This window comes from Mus caroli, chromosome 9, assembly GCF_900094665.2.
Source record: "Mus caroli chromosome 9, CAROLI_EIJ_v1.1, whole genome shotgun sequence".
Lineage (NCBI taxonomy): Eukaryota > Metazoa > Chordata > Mammalia > Rodentia > Muridae > Mus > Mus caroli.
The window spans coordinates 118,300,844-118,317,174 of NC_034578.1; the positions used below are offsets into that span (position 1 = coordinate 118,300,844).

Here is a 16,331-nt window from a genome sequence, read left to right on the forward strand (position 1 = left end):
CCCGGAAAGGGGATAACATTTGAAATGTAAATAGAGAAAATATCCAATTAAAAAAAAACTCAATCAAGGAAAATAGAGTGTGGTGATTTAAATGAGAAATGTATCCCATAGTCTCAGGCATTTACGTTCTTGGTCTCCGCTTGGTTGCTGGTTGCGCTTTTCAGGAAGGCTTTGGAGCTATGGCCTTGTTGGGAGGAGTATGTCATTGGAAGCGAGCTTTTTAGAAAGTCTCAAGTTTACTCTCTTCTTCCTGCTTGTGTTTTGCGATTTGAGCCCTCTGTTTCTGGCCTTAGCATCCTGTTCCTTTTCCTTAGCAGTTGCTCCCTTTCTGCCATCATGGCCTCTAACCCTGTGGAATTATAAGCCCTTCCTTCTATAAGTTGTCATAGCTGTGAGTTTTATCAGAGCAACAGTAAAGTAACTAATACATAGAGAAACACTGAAAGTCCCATCCTCCAGCTGTGCCCAAGCTTAAAGGTGTCCATAAGTCCTCATTGATGGACATTAATGATGGACCCATCCTTGTTTGTTTGCAGAACTTGCTTGCACCCCATTGTCATCTTGTTCCATGTGGGTTATGACTTCATCATTCTAAATCTTTGAGCCAGAGTGAGCGCGGTCTACCGGAGTGAGCAGAGGTCCTAAATTCCCAACAACTCGATGAAAGCTCACAACTATCTGTACAGCTACAGTGTATACTTATATACATAAAATAAATAATCTTTTAAAAAAGAACCTGTAATTTTAATATTTTCAAAACCTATTTTTAATGATGGTTCTTAAATGCTTTAACCTCTTTTGTAGCCTACCACCCACCAGAGGTAGTGGAAAAGAAAGGATACAGGGGAAGTTGACCCGTTTAAAAAGGTTCTTTGGAGCAACTCTCATCTGTATTGTCTGGAAACTGGCAGTTCAGTTCACAGGTTAGCAGCAGCAGCTCAATCCACTTGTAAACACTTCACTTCATGGATATCAGCAGTCCAGTTTGGTAGAGTGGGGATAGCAAAGAGGAATCAGCAGCAGTGGCACTACCTAGCAGAGACAGCCAGGCCTCAGCCTAGAGGGACCAGGACTAACAGCAACACCAAGAGAAGTTCTGGGCTGTGCCTCTCTCAGCAAAGCAAAGATCTGTGAATACTCAAGAACAACCACCATTGCACAGCTAACTCTATAAGCAAGCCTAGCTCAGTCTCCATCACTGTCTTGTCTGTTGAGTCCTATTTATACCTCCAAATATCACGTCTCCTCCATGGGTCTTGCCTCAGAACATGTCTTGTCTCAGAATATGCGTTTATCTCAGCTGACATCACTGCCAATCAGCCAGAGTCTGGGGAAGTGGCAAGAAACTGTAGCACACCACCAAAAGTTTTTTGGTGTGTTTCTCTCTATGGATTCCCGAGAAATTGAGCTCAACTATGCAATGTAAGGCAGTCCAGTACATGTGTGTTGTTAGCAAAGAATACTTCATCACGTGTCCTTTCACGTGCTTGCTTTAGCAGAACATCCTGCGTCTGCTTCATGAGTCTGCCTTAGTCTTTCACCTGTGTCCACCTCAGGAAAACATTCCTTCATGTGTTTGCCCCATCTAGCACAACTGACTCTCCAAAGAACCCTTACATTTTTACTTCAAGAACCCTTGTTCTGGGGCTGGAGAGATGGCTCAGTGGTTAAGAGCACTGTCTGCTCTTCCAAAGGTCCAAAGTTCAATTCCCAGCAACCACATGGTAGCTCACAACCATCAGTAAAGGGATCTGATGTTCTCCTCTGGTGTATCTGGAAATAGCTACAGTGTACTTATATAAATAAAATAATTTTTTTTAAAAGAACCCAGCCATCATTGGGAAGAGAGGCCCCTTGGTCTTGCAAACTTTATATGCCTCAGTACAGGGGAACTCGAGGGCCAAGAAGTGGGAGTGGGTGGGTAGGGGAGCACGGTAGGGGGAGGGTATAGGGGACTTTCAGGATAGCATTTGAAATGTAAATGAAGAAAATATCTAATAAAAAATTGAAAAAAAAGAACCATTGTTCTTATGTGCTTTACATACTTATATATCAAAGAAATTGGTATATAGCATCAGCTCACCATTTATTCCTTGGCAGAAATGTGCCTAAAATAGCAGGTAGACTTAGTGTATGACAGTAAAATAATTAAACTTAGCACCATGTATTTCTATGGCTAAAATTTTTTTAGAGTGGGATAGTGATGGTACATGCCTTTAATCCCATGTGGAAGGCAGAGGCAGACAGATCTCTAAGATCAAGGCCAGCCTGATCTACAGAGAATTCCAGGACAGCCAGGACTACAAAGAAAAACCCTGTCTTTTAAAAAAAACAAACCCTTTTTTTTAATGAATATTGGGGTTTTTGTCAGCATGTATGTCTATGTCCATGGGCATATCTGGTACCCAAGGAGGCCAGAAGAGCACGCGAGATCCCCTGGGACTGGAGTTACAGATGTTTATGAGCCTCTATGTGTGTACCGAGACTCTAATGAGGATCCTCTGAAGAAGAGTCAAGTGTCTTATGTACTAATCTATCTCTCTAGCCTTCGAGGTGGGTTTTTTGTTTTTTTAAAGTAAGGTTTTCTTTAATGAGTGTTTTACCTGTATGTAAGAGCATCATATGTACATATGTACATTGTGGATGCTAGAGAAGGGCAACAGACCTGGACATGATGTTGTTAGCTCCTATGTGGGGGCTGAAAACCAAGGCCAAGATTTTTATAAGAGCAACAAGTGTTTTTACCCACTGAGTTATCCCTCCATCCCCAAATTTATAGTTTTTTAGGATGAATTATTTTCAGTCTTTTAAAGAACATGAATCTTACATCAAGTAAAACTATCTGGACCAATGATATGGTTCAATGGATAAAGGTGCTTGCCACCAAGCTTGACAAACTGATCAAGATCCCTTGGGACCCAAATGGCAGAAGGTGGTAACTGACTCTCAGAAGTTGTCCTCAACTCTACACATATATTTCACATATGAGTATGTTTATACATACAAATAAATAAATGTTAAAAACCAAAGCTTTATGAGGCAGTACAATATGGAGAACAGTGGAAACTTAGTTGAATTGCTCTGCTCCTGTTGTTGTGAGCAGGCTCTTTGGAGCCTCTCCAAAGAGGTGGGTACCCCCACTCCTGGGGTTGCAGTGATGATACTTAAAAATTAAATAAATAATGTTTTGGAATTAGTTTTCCAAATTATTTTCACTGACTTTTTTGATGTTTTACATTATACTAAAGGACAATAGGAAAGTATACCTGAAATAGCTCATAGAAAATGAATGACTAAAAGCAGCGTGCTTTTCTTTGACAGGCTGGAGCTGGGAAGAGTTTCCTTTGTAAGTGCTCCTTTATTGAGGTCTACAATGAGCAGATATATGACCTCCTGGACTCGGCGTCAGTCGGACTGTATTTGAGAGAGCACATAAAGAAGGGAGTCTTCGTGGTCGGTGCAGTGGAGCAGGCAGTGACCTCAGCTGCCGAGACCTACCAGGTACCCTGCCAGGAGATACGTTTGATGTTCAGGCAATAAACATGCTATGAAAGTATCCTCATCTCAAAGAGTCAAGGTTGAGATGCTAAAAAGGTTTCATAAAGGCATAGCAAAACAAAAAGTATTCAAATGTTAATTAAATGTTCAAAGAGTTAAGTAAGAAAATGTGGTTCTATAGCTTTTGGAATTTGTCCTGTGTCTAAGAGATATTTTTTAAGCTATATAAATATATAATTGACCTCATATTAAATATTCTTTAATAGTATGAAAAGGAAGCATAAGGTACTGTTGAAGAACTATAAGTAATTTGAGTAATAGCAATTTTATGGGGAATTGGGTCAGTGGTATAGAGGTTGACTAGTAGTCAAAGGCCATTTGTATAATCTACAACACTGACAAGTGATTTCGGTGTATACCGTTTCATTAATAGTGTTTTAATATCTAGCATTGTAGCCTTTGATGTAACTTTCCTGGGTTCTCTGTTACCCTTACATTTATTGCGAGTATAATTCTCCAAGTTGTGTTTCGCAGGTCATCAGCATCAGCTACAGGTCTGTTAGGAATCTTAGCTGAGGCCAAGGATGGCAGTACACTCCTTTAGTCCCTACAGTGTGAGGAAGAGGCAGGTAGGTCTGCTGGATACCCAGTCGGAGGCCAGGCTGATTTAAACACAGTTACCAGCTAGTAAGGGCTATAGAGAGTCCTTGTCTAAGCCACCACTACCCTCCCCTCTCCCAAAGAAACCCACAACGTTGCTTAAGGCTTGACATTCCCAGCATCTGTCTAAAGTAATGCCTCATTTCAATCCTCACTTGATGTTGACTCACAATATAGACTTCAGTAACATCCCAAGGTGGTGGGGGAAATATATATATTAGATATTCTATCCTGTGAGGTCAGTGCACACATGCTCTTTGGTTTCTCTGTAGCTCTGGGTATCCTAGAACTTACTTTGTAGATCAGGCCTCATCCTCATAGAGATTTGCCTGCTTCTGCCTCTGCCTCCCAGTGTGCTGCGATTGAAAGCTTGCATCACTGTACCTTGCTCCCACATTGCTTATTTTTAAATATAGAAGCAGAACTTTTTTTTTTGAAAGAATATTTATTTATTTTATATGAGTACACTGTAGCTGTCTTCAGACACACTAGAAGAGGCATCAGATCCCATTACAGATGGCTGTGAGCCACCATGTGGTTGCTGGGAATTGAACTCAGGCCTTCTGGAAGAGCAGTCAGTGCTCTTAACTGCTGAGCCATCTCTCCAGCCCCCAGAAGCAGAAATTTTTTATAGTCACACCTTGTAAATAGTAGACTCAGAGTTTGAACTCTGGCTTGTCTGAGAGCCTGTGATCTAAACCTTGATACTTTTTCTTGTCTGAATGGAAAGAAAAAAATCTTTGCAGGGAGAAAGCTGCCAAAACATTAGACTAAAGATGATTTGAGATTTCTTTTTGGCTTAGAATTTTTATTATCTAAGCTAAAGCGTGGGATTCACGTCTACAGTCACAGTACTTGGGAGGTGAAGCAGCAGGATCAAAGCCAGCTTGAGTTATGTAGTGAGCTCCAGGCCAAACTAGCAACACTGACTCTTTCTATGACATGAAGAGGGAAAGAAGAAAATTGTTTGATATTATTCTTTATAGGTCTACCAATTTTGGTATCTAAATATATACTTCTTAGAACTTGTGATTACATAAATTCTCACAAAGCTAAATATCAATGGAAAGGCCCCTGTTCTATATGGAAGCTACTCTGTTGTGAAGGTGGATAATTACCTATGTGTTATTTGTATTATGTTATGTTTTGGATCTGCCTTGGGTACCTATTGTGGCTTCGTGTAACCGTCTCCTTTTCCCAAGGTCTTATCTAGAGGCTGGAGGAACAGACGTGTAGCATCAACATCTATGAACAGAGAGTCTTCTAGGTCTCATGCAGTCTTTACAATCACAATAGAATCAATGGAGAAAAGCAGCGAGACCGTGAACATTCGGACCTCCTTACTCAACCTGGTGGACTTAGCAGGATCTGAGAGGCAAAAAGACACCCATGCAGAAGGGATGAGGCTGAAGGTAGGAATGCAGTAACGGCCTTCTTACTTAGTGTGAACTGTTACTGAAAAGTCAGTGCTGCACCAAGTACAGAGAAGACTTTAGAAGAAATAAGAGTTGTTCCTACTAAGAAGGAGCAAAGATTTTATGAGATTATGGCAGTAAGCAGAAACGGGTAGGAGTCTATCCCTGTCAGGAGCAAGAGTGGCTACTTTTGGCCATGAGGGAACAAAGAAAGGCTCTGTGGAGTAGACCGTTGGGAGGATGGATGTCTTTAATAGTAGTTGTCGCATAGAAACCAGGGTTTGGTTCTGGAAAGAGGAACAGAGAATACCTACCCTGCAGAGTGATATTTCAAGGTTTGTTGGGCCTTGTAAAGCAACTATGCATTAAGTATTTCAGTGTGCATCAGTAGATTGATCAGTTATAGAGCAAGGAAGCCCAGGTCAATTAGGACCATGAGTGCCAGGCCACATTTGTTCTCAGCTTTCTATACCCTGGAAAACATTGAAATGTTTGGAGCATGTGTGTGGTTTCCTGTAGAAGAACTATACTATAAACAAGTAGGTCTATTACTACTACTCCTGAATCTACTCTCTGAATTTGACTTCTTCCACAGAATCAAATGTGGCATAGCATTCTCTCTCACTATTGGTCAGCAGCAGCAGCAGCAGGCTGGAGCTCCAGAAAGCATGAGACCTTACTGACTGGAATGTAGATTCTGATCTACTCCTGCCAGAATCAGAGGGGAGGAGCTAACAAGAAAGGAGAGCAGTCATGTATAATCCTTGAAGTGGGAAGGCACATAGCCTGAGCTATGAGCAGTGGGAAAGAAACTGATTGTGCTGTGTACTGCCAGTATATATATATCTAAGTGTTGACTGAAATATGTACAAGTTATGCGATTGAGGAATGTGACCTAAGAGAGGTGAGTCAGCTGTGGAAGAGAGCTTCGATCCTGCTGAGCTTACAGTCAGCAGAAGGCTCATGGCTCTGTCAAGAGAGAAACGTGCTGTACAGGTTCTGCTTGACTTCTAGTGGTGTTGCCTCCAAAGAAATCTGGTTAGGCTGAAACATCATAAACCAGAAGTGCGTTCGATATATCTAACCTGACAAACATTCCAGTCAGTAAGGTCTCATGCTTTCTGGAGCTCCAGCTTGCTGCTGCTGACCAATAGTGAGAGAGAATGCTATGCCACATTTGATTCTGTGGAAGAAGTCAAATTCAGATGCCAAGCAGTCTGTAGTGCACTGGGACTTTTACAGCACTGCAGTTAGAGTGCACACGACACAGGAAGAGGGATGACTGAGCATGCTGTTCTTGCTTACAAGTTGACTTTAACTTTGACTCTCCTTCGCTTTCCATCCCAGGTTGTTGTCTTGCTACTTAAATGTTAGCTCAGAACACCAAAGAGTGACGTTGCACCTATTTTTGCTTTCCCCTAATTCCTTAGGAAGCAGGTAACATAAACCGATCACTGAGCTGCCTGGGCCAAGTCATCACTGCCCTTGTTGATGTGGGTAATGGAAAACAGAGGCATATCTGCTACAGAGACTCCAAACTTACCTTCTTACTTCGGGTAAAGCTGATCACTGGTTCCTGCAACCTTTGCATTATGTTTACTGGAACTGACAGTGGAAGTGTTTCTGAGTCTTTATTATTTTCTGAAAAATATCTTAGGATTTACAGTCTAAAAACATACACCATTGATGTCATTAAACAGGACTCCCTTGGTGGCAATGCCAAAACAGCCATAATTGCAAATGTTCATCCAGGATCCAGGTGTTTTGGGGAAACACTGTCAACACTTAATTTTGCTCAAAGAGCCAAGCTGATTAAAAACAAGGTAAAATGCACCTCTAGCATTGTATTTTGCATTTATTCATCTATTTGTTTGTTTGCTTGCTTATTTATTTATTTATTTATATTAGGGCTATATATCACAGGGTAATCATAAAGTTGGTAGACCTCCTGTCTCAGCCGCCTGAGTTTTGGGAGTAAGGCAAGCAGCACCATACCCTGTTCATGCTTTGCAGCCTTATGCATGGCATTTGAAACTCCAGGTTTGTCGTGTGGTTGTTATGGTTTTGCTGTCTGCTTGTTTTTAAGGCAATTTTCCTTTTGTTGTTGGATGGGAGAGTAATAAGCCTAAACTATACAAGCAGAGTTGGTATGTTTTTCGTGCATGCACATCAGTTTGCATACATGTGCCTGCCCTGAACCCATATGTAATATATATGGTAACAAAGAATAATGCTATGAAAGTCACCTCGTTGTAATGAAATTTGCCTTTTAAGTTGTGTACATCTCTGCATATTCCTCATTTGATTTTATATCAAGTCATCTCTTTAATAGTGGTATACACCTCCAGTCAGGAAGCTTTTCTTATAAAGTACTAGTTGATAAACCACTTAATGCTTCTTGTACCATATGGTTCATTTCAACTACTCAGGTCTGTCTTTGCTCTAAGAAAGCAGTCATAGACAGTATGTGAACAATAGCATTTGCTGTGTCCACTGTTAGCATTTTGTCTAAGTTCCACCCCACAGTTGCCTGGCAACAGCCAGGTATACCTGACTCAGTATAAAAGGGGCTGCTTGCTCCCTTTGCTCTCTCTTGCCTTCTTGCTTTTGCTCTGTCCTCTCTCCCCTTCCCCATCTCTCCTCATTTCCCTCCCCCATTTCCCCCCACATCTCTCTTCTTTTCTCTCTCTCCACTTCCCTCCCTCCCTCCTTCCCTCCCTCCCTGCCTGCCTTTCTCTGTCTCTCCTCCCCTGCCAGCTCCCCTCCCCATGCCCTGAATAAACTCTATACTATACCATCCTGAGGCTGGTCCCTCAGGGGGAAGGGACACCTCAGCATGGGCCCACAGAGGCACCCCTCCCCCAACCCTGACTGCACCTCCACCAGGCACATTCCTTCTCTCTTCATTTTTATAAAACACAGCACCCACCAAAGCAAAGTCCATATTTGCCTATACATAGCACTTTACCAATACCTAGTACATACTGTCAGAAGACCAACAAGAGTTGGTTTCAGACAAAACAACTGTGCCATAAATTGGTAGATTCATTCTTTCCCTTTTAAAGGGAAAAACTGGGCATCTTATATTATACCCAGTTCTTTTAGCAGAATGAAGCAGGCACATTGTTCTTCCCACTGGATAAGTGAGAACAACATAGGTCTCATCTTTTCCTTCTTTTTTTGGGTCCCATCCACTGTTTACATGAATGTTAACAATATGAAGAGGAAACATCAGGAGAACTTCCTGGCTTAGTCTTGGCTTACCAGAAGGCTTTCAAGAGTAGAACCATGTTAATGATTACACTTACGGTGTCACTGATATAATAGTGATGTCAGAATGCCTCATAATGAGGCTGGCCATATGAATCAGAAGCAATTGGAAAGTACTTTTAAACATATGAACAACAAAACTAACATCTTTGTACTACCTGCTCCCAATGGTAAGTCCTGTTCAACCTGTCAACCTGTTAATGGGAAAGATCAACTGTTAATATTTCCAGGTGGGCAGGCTGAACTGAAGACAAGAACACAGAGGATTTGGTTTGTCACAGGAGGTTTTTCCTCACTGAAATAGTTGAGTATTTCATAGCTAGGCCTCTGGTCTGTCTGGTGCTTAGCTGTTGTTGTTTGTTATTACCCTTAATAAACTTTACCTTTCATTGTTTTTGTTTTTTGTTTTTTGTGTTTTTGTTTTTAGACAGGATTTCTGTGTGTAGCCTTGACTGTCCTTAGGTCAAGATAGACCTAGGCTCACTAGGTAGACCAGGCTGATCGAGCCACGAGCTCACAGAGATCCTCCTGTCTCTGCCTTCTGAGTACTAAGACTAAAAGCCTACACCACCACCGCCCAGCAATAAACAATTTTTAAAGCAGCTTTAGATTTATAACAATTGAACAATAAGTACGTAATGATTCCATATCATCCCTGTCTCCTCCACGTGTGCCATGTCTACTACTCGCATCCCTTGCCACAGTGATGCCTTTGGTGGCCTTTTTTGTTGTTGTTGGGTTTTTTTGTTTTGTTTTGGTTTTTTAAGAGATTGTTTTAAACAGGGCATCTTTAAGAAATGGAAGACACCATTTATTTACCATGGTGATAGCATTTGTTTGAAACCATTTAAATAATAACATTATTTTAAGAAAGTGAAGATAACATTTATTACTGTGATAGAACACAAATGAACTCTGAAATCAATCCCTGCTTATGGGCCAACTCTAGAAACAAAGTGGCTCTCACTGAAGAGGGTCATTGTCAGAAGCCATCCAGAAAAGGCTGTGGCAAGCAAGTGAGTTTTTTCAAGATGGCCCACCATTTTGCATGGCTGTGATGGGTGCACTCTGAGAGACAAGGTCCTCAGAGACTTCATCCCAGTATTGCTTCTCACTGCTGATCTGTCTTTCCTGTCACTATTACATAGCCTAATGATTTCTGGGCATTAGCCCACCTTATTGGGCAAATTTCCTGCAAAACAACATGAAGATGAACTTTCATGAATTAATGCTAGATGAATTAATTATAGCATTCTTGATTTGATTCAAATAATTTTAAGAAGAAAGTGTAAGATGTTCTTAGTTGTTTTCCAGAGTGATATAATAAGGAATCAAGACTAGGATGTGCCCCCTTCTTATAGAATAGTAAGTAAAGGCTGCATAATAAGGAGTACAATGAGCTTTCATAATTGCACTAGAAGAGAAATAGGCTTGAGACAGATTTGTGATCAAAGGAAAATATTTATTCTAGGTCAGGTCTAAGGATGAGGCCACAGGTGTGCACTATGATTAAGCCAGGCTATTTGCAGCTGTTGCTTTTGAACTTATAATGAGCTTATAGAATGATGAAACACTGCTTGGAACTTACTATGAACATCCTTCTGTAACTCCCCTTTTGTATAACATTTCATCTATGAGGTAATATTATAAAGAACTTTTGTCTCAGAAGATATAAAAATGCAAGAGAGAAGTAGAATGTGGCTTTTGGGGCTCTGCCACATCCACCATATATATGTGTGTGTGTGTGTGTGTGTGTGTGTCTGTCTGTCTGTCTGTCTGTACATAGTACATGTGTAGGTATATGTGTATGTATATAAGTATGCATGAACAGTTGTGGAATTGATGAAATAGGTCGGGTCTGGCCAAAGTGTTTATTTGTATGTGACTATATAGTGTGTGTGCCTTTCTTCCTTTTTCCTTCCTTTTCTTTTCTCTCTGACTTGCAGAGAGTTGACAAAGTCCTAGCCTCTTAACTGGCCATAGAGGTGCCCTTGAGCCAGAGAGAAAAGAGCTCAGATAACTAAGTTTTTTTTTTAATCCCCTGCTTCAATCAGAAGGAGTTAAATTGCCAGAAGCCAGAGGCTTTTGGCCACAGAATAGCAAAGAGTTAAAGAAGGTAGAAGTTGCCAAAGGTAAAGCAGCTTTGGCCACAATCGCCACCTCCATCCATCCCTCATGTCAGCTGCCTTCCTCAGTTCCTGGATGCTGGGGTTGGCCCCTGGGAGGTGGTTTCTGCTCTGTTGGGGATTGTGAGACAAGTGGACCATGCCACCAGACAAAAGAACTGGTAAGGTTGAAACAGGTTTAACAGCCTGGGGAATCTCAGAATTGAGAATGGTAGGCATGGAGCCAGCTTTCTGCTAAGCTATACCTGTCCTGGAACATGTAACCATGATACCCCACTGAAAAGACCATGACAGTTGGTCACGTAGCATAAAAACCAGGAGGTCTCTGTGCTAATGAGGTATCTGGATAGGACTTAGTGTTTAGGCAATGAGCTTTCCTTCCTGGGCATTCTTCCCTGTGAAAGGTATTTCATCCCTGGTTCACCCAGAGTAAGACATAATTCACATCTCCCATAAAATAAAGCAGTTTGGACAAGCAAGGACTGTCTCCCTCATCAGGAATCATCAAATGGGAGAGGCCATGCCTACGTCTTCTGGAGAGTCTGACCTGTCCAGGAGTCAGCCATCCCCTTCCTGCCTAGCGTGTAGGCGAAGCACAGACCCCTGCCCCCTTCCTCAACTCCCTGAGGTCCCTAGTGGTGTCTGGGTACACAGGAGATTGTAAACCATGGCATTTGTCCCAGATCACGATATTTCTTGCCCAGAAGAACACAGGCTGGGAACCCTTGTTACGACTGTGTTCTGCCTCCCCTGAACAGCATGCCAGTGGTGCTCCCAGCACCCCTGCAGTGAGGAGGCAGGTACACAGCCTGACAGAATCGTGCCCTTTTAAGCCAGAGTTTTTCACCAAAGGCTGATGGACAGAGGGGAAATAGCCTTGCTGAGGTGTTTGAAAGAGGATACATGGTTCTTAAATGTCAGGATGATACACTCAGATCTGAAGGTGACCTGGCCTAAGATAGGACTGATTGAGTGGGAGGAGGGGATGGCAAGAGGAAGAGGGCAGCTCTGCTGCTTGGGCTCTGACCGTTGTTATATAGGCACAGGAAGAAGGAGCTTGCTGCCCACTTCAGCATGCTGTTTTAGTGGCTGGTTTGCTGTTGGTCAGATTGATGGATAGTTTTATTTGGTTTTCCACATTCCCGCTCATACCAAACAAATGAAAAACAGGATTGTACAACTTGAAGGGTGGTCTTTCAGTGCTTTATTAATTCTTGTCTAGGCTGTGGTAAATGAAGACACCCAAGGAAATGTCAGCCAACTGCAAGCTGAAGTGAAGAGGCTCAAAGAACAACTGTCTCAATTTACTTCTGGGCAGATAACACCAGAAAGCTTATTGGCCAGAGGTAGGTTGAACTCATTGTCCTTCTCCCTTGGAAAGACTTCATGGGAATGTTATGTCAAGAACTCCTACTGTTAGATAGATGGGTGGTCAACATACAGTGAGGCTTCCCACATTTCTCACACCCACTCTCCTTCTTTCATATGTGGAGAAGTGGCGCTTTGTGTGAATCAGACGGCATCTGAGGTGCAGTGAGAAGGAGATTCACAATGATTTTGAGTAATTCCTCTCCTAATAAGTTCTAAAAAGAAACAAATTTCATTAGGTCACAGCCAACATTCTGCCTTAGCATATAATCAACATTATGATTTTTGAGATTGAACAGGAAATGTTTTTTCAAAAATAGTTTGTAGGATTGAGAGCCATAAAATGTAAAAGCAGCAACAAAAAACAAACAAAAACAGAACTGGGGCTAGGAATGTGTCTTGGTAGTAGACACATTGCCTGGCCTATGTGAGGCCCTAGGTGTGGTTTCCAGTAATATACAAAACCAAACTAATAAGCAACAAACAACAGTATGTATGAGACTGAGCATAGTCTATAACCTGACTCCCAGAACTCAGGAAGCTGATGCAAGATCTAGAACTAGCCACCCTCTAACTGTTAGACAGCCTAGTCTTTCTGTAGAGTGGCTGACTAAGACAGTGTCAATAAATAAGTTTTCATAGGCACACGTGGGTCTCCTCCTTGTTCCTTATAGACTCATTTCTAGCTCTGATGTTTCATGCTTATAAGTCCAGCATTTGGGAGAATTGCGGCAGAATTGCCTTAAGTTTGATACCAACCTAGGCTACAATTTTTAAAAATAATTTATATATTTTATATACATTGATGTTTTGACTGCATGTATGTCTGTGTGATGGTGTTGGATTCCCTGGAACAGGAGTTATAGATAGATGCCATGTTGGCACTGGGAAGTAATCCCCGTCCTTCGGAAAAGCAGGCAGTGCTCTTAACCACTGAGCCATCTCTCCAGCCCCAGCTGCAGTTTTAAAAACAAACCATTTCTGTTTCTTTCACCAAATATGTTTGTGCTAAGTAAATACAGAGAAATGTCTTGTTTTCTTCATAGAACAGCCAATTTGCTAAGTAAGTTAATGAGAGATTGCTAATCAGTCATGAGATTCTGTTCCTTAGGATAGTTGGTAGGAATAAAGACTGTTGTAGTTTTGAAAAATGAGCATATTTCTTCTTTTCCCCTTTTAGATAAAGAGAAGACTAATTACATAGAATATTTCCTGGAAGCAATGTTATTCTTTAAGAAATCTGAACAGGAAAAGAAGGTAGGAAATTGAATTAGGAAACGGGATTCAGAACATCTTGTACTTTAGTGTTGTGGTCGATTTTCATTACTTCAGTGAGTGAAACATAGTAACAGGTGTATAAGGAAAAGGCTTTCAAAAGTCTTGCCTTTGAGTTTAGACTTAGTACTCTCTGATGGGTTTATGAGAATGTAGGGAAGCTGAATAATTTTTCATGTCTAACTGAATCCTGAATTTCTTAAGTCTCTAATAGAAAAAATTACCCAACTAGAAGATCTCACCCTCAAAAAGGAAAAATTTATTCAGTCTAATAAAATGATTGTGAAGTTCCGGGAGGACCAAATCATGCGTCTAGAGAGGCTCCAGAAGGAGGGTCGAGGAAGCTTCCTACCGGAGGAGCAGGATCGCCTGCTGTCAGAACTGAGGGATGAGATCCAGACCCTTCGAGAACATGTGAGTGCAGCCTACCTCTGTGTTTCTAGGAGGGAGCTTTAAAGTATGACTAGTGTTCACCATCTAAAGTGTGTATAGAGTGTTCACCAGTAATTCGTTCTGTAATATAGTGGAAAGACCTCGCTTTTGACTGGTAGTATATGCTGCATTTCTTTTCCCCTTTCCCAAGTATGAAGCTGAAGACAAAAAAGTAGACCAGCAATTTGTAATTTGCCCATGGACCTATGCTCTGCAGCAGTTCTACCAGACCAGTCTCAGGACAGTGGAGCATTTGAAGTTCTTGTTTTTTTCTTTTTTTTTTCTAGAGAGAGTGAGTAGGTAAATTTGAAAACTAAAATAGTCTTTTTTTTGTATCCAGTATGTTTAATACATGTCCAGTCAGTAGGACATTTTTACTTCCATTTATTTTGTATACTTTTCTACATTTTGCTAGTTAATGTATTTTAGAGGGCAATTCAGTCTTAGTAGAAATTTTTCTACTCTCCCCCCTCTTTTTAAAGATTTATTTATTTATTTGTATTTAATGTGTATGGGTGTTTTGCTTTAAGCATATCTGTGCGTGCCTGGTGCCCAAGGAAGCCAGTAGAGAGCGTTGGATCTCCTGGAACTGGGGTTACAGCTTTGTGGGTACTGGGAGTTAAACCTAAGTTCTCTGAAAAAGCAGTCAGTGTTCTTAACTGCTGAGCCATTTCTCCATCCACTTTATCACATCCATCCATCCTTCCTTCCTTTTCTTCTTTTTCTTTCTTTCTTTCTTTCTTTCTTTCTTTCTTTCTTTCTTTCTTTCCTTTTCTCCTTCCTTCCTTCCTTCCTTCCTTCCTTCCTTCCTTCCTTCCTTCCTTCCTTCCTTCCTTCCTTTCTGTGCTAAGAATCAAACCCAGAGCCTTTTTCATGCTAGGGTCTTGCTGTGTCTCTGAGTTACATCCTCGAGTATGTCAATTTAGCCATTTTCTTGTGTGAAGAGTTACACACTTGTGGCTGGGTGTCCTATGTGGCTTGGGTGGAAGTTGCAAGCAAAGTAACATAAACACATTTTGATATACCCACCACTGCCAAGTCCCTTTCTATGAAGACTGTAGCAGAGTACAAGCAGGATTGCTATGTCCTAGAATTTCTGAATGGCTTTCAGAGAGACCAATTCACTTAGGAAAATTTATAAATACATGAAATATGCAATTTCTCAATGTCACAGGTGGAGCACCATCCTAGACTTGCAAAGTATGCTATGGAAAACCATTCCCTCAGGGAAGAGAATAGAAGACTGAAGTTATTAGCACCCGTGAAAAGAGCCCATGAAATCGATGCCCAGTCTATTGCAAGACTAGAAAAGGCTTTCTCTGAAATGTCTAGCACAGAGACAAATGACAAAGGTAAGAAATGATTGTTGTGAAAAGGGGCTGGAGCAATGACTTCAATACTTAAAAAAAAAAAAAAAAAAAAAAAAGCCTGCCTTGCCTGCTCTTCCAGAGGACCCAAGTTCAATTCCCAGCACCCATGTCAGAGTTCCATTTTGATGAAGGATCTGATGCTCTTTTTCTGGCTTCCTTGGGTACCAGGCAGACATGTGGTGCATAGACATACATGCAGAAAAAAATACCTATGCACATAGGACAAAAATAAATCTAAAGAATTAATCTGTAGAACAGGAAAGATAATTTCAGTAAGGTACTTGCTTATATAAACATGAGGCTCTGAGTTTCTAGAACTCTAATTAAAAAGGTAGACTTGTACTTGTAATCCTAGCCCTGGGGAACTGGGGAGGCTTTGACAGGTTGATCCTGGAATTCTCTGGCTGACCAGCCTAGTCTATTAGGAGAACTCTTAAGGTAGATCCTAAGGAAAAACCCCTGAGGTTAGTTTCTGGCCTTCCCATAACTCGTGTACACCACAAATACCCAGAGAAAGAGGAAGGAACAGTTATATCAGGGTGTGCATGTGCTGCACACCTGAAATCCAAGCACTTAGTAGGCTGAGGGATAGTCATTTTGGGGATAACCTGGACTATGAAATGAGGCCCACTCCCACATCAGAAAAGAAACCAAAAAGAAAAAGAATTCAAAGCAGAGCTAGCTAGGTGGTTTAGTGCAGCATGTTATTCTTTCAAAGGACTTGACCCTGGTTCCCCACACATGTTAGGTAGGCAGCTCACATCTCTTATACCCCACCTTCAGGGGATCAACACTACTGATCTTTTGGGGCACCTGCACTCAAATGCACACACCTAGCCGGGCGTGGTGGCGCACGCCTTTAATCCCAGCACTCGGGAGGCAGAGGCAGGCGGATTTCTGAGTTCGAGGCCAGCCTG

At 41.5% G+C, this 16,331-nt stretch overlaps 1 protein-coding gene across 1 annotated transcript in view; it reads left to right on the plus strand.

Annotated features, from left to right (window-relative positions):
* The window catches only part of Kif15 (kinesin family member 15), a 68,335-nt gene that overhangs the window by 20,401 nt on the left and 31,603 nt on the right, over positions 1 to 16,331 (plus strand). Inside the window, exons 7-14 of the mRNA XM_021172839.2 lie at positions 3,322 to 3,501; positions 5,361 to 5,570; positions 7,004 to 7,129; positions 7,274 to 7,396; positions 12,192 to 12,315; positions 13,518 to 13,594; positions 13,817 to 14,026; positions 15,219 to 15,396. Of these exons, the coding sequence (XP_021028498.1) occupies positions 3,322 to 3,501; positions 5,361 to 5,570; positions 7,004 to 7,129; positions 7,274 to 7,396; positions 12,192 to 12,315; positions 13,518 to 13,594; positions 13,817 to 14,026; positions 15,219 to 15,396 (1,228 nt within the window). The remainder of the gene's footprint in view (positions 1 to 3,321; positions 3,502 to 5,360; positions 5,571 to 7,003; positions 7,130 to 7,273; positions 7,397 to 12,191; positions 12,316 to 13,517; positions 13,595 to 13,816; positions 14,027 to 15,218; positions 15,397 to 16,331) is intronic.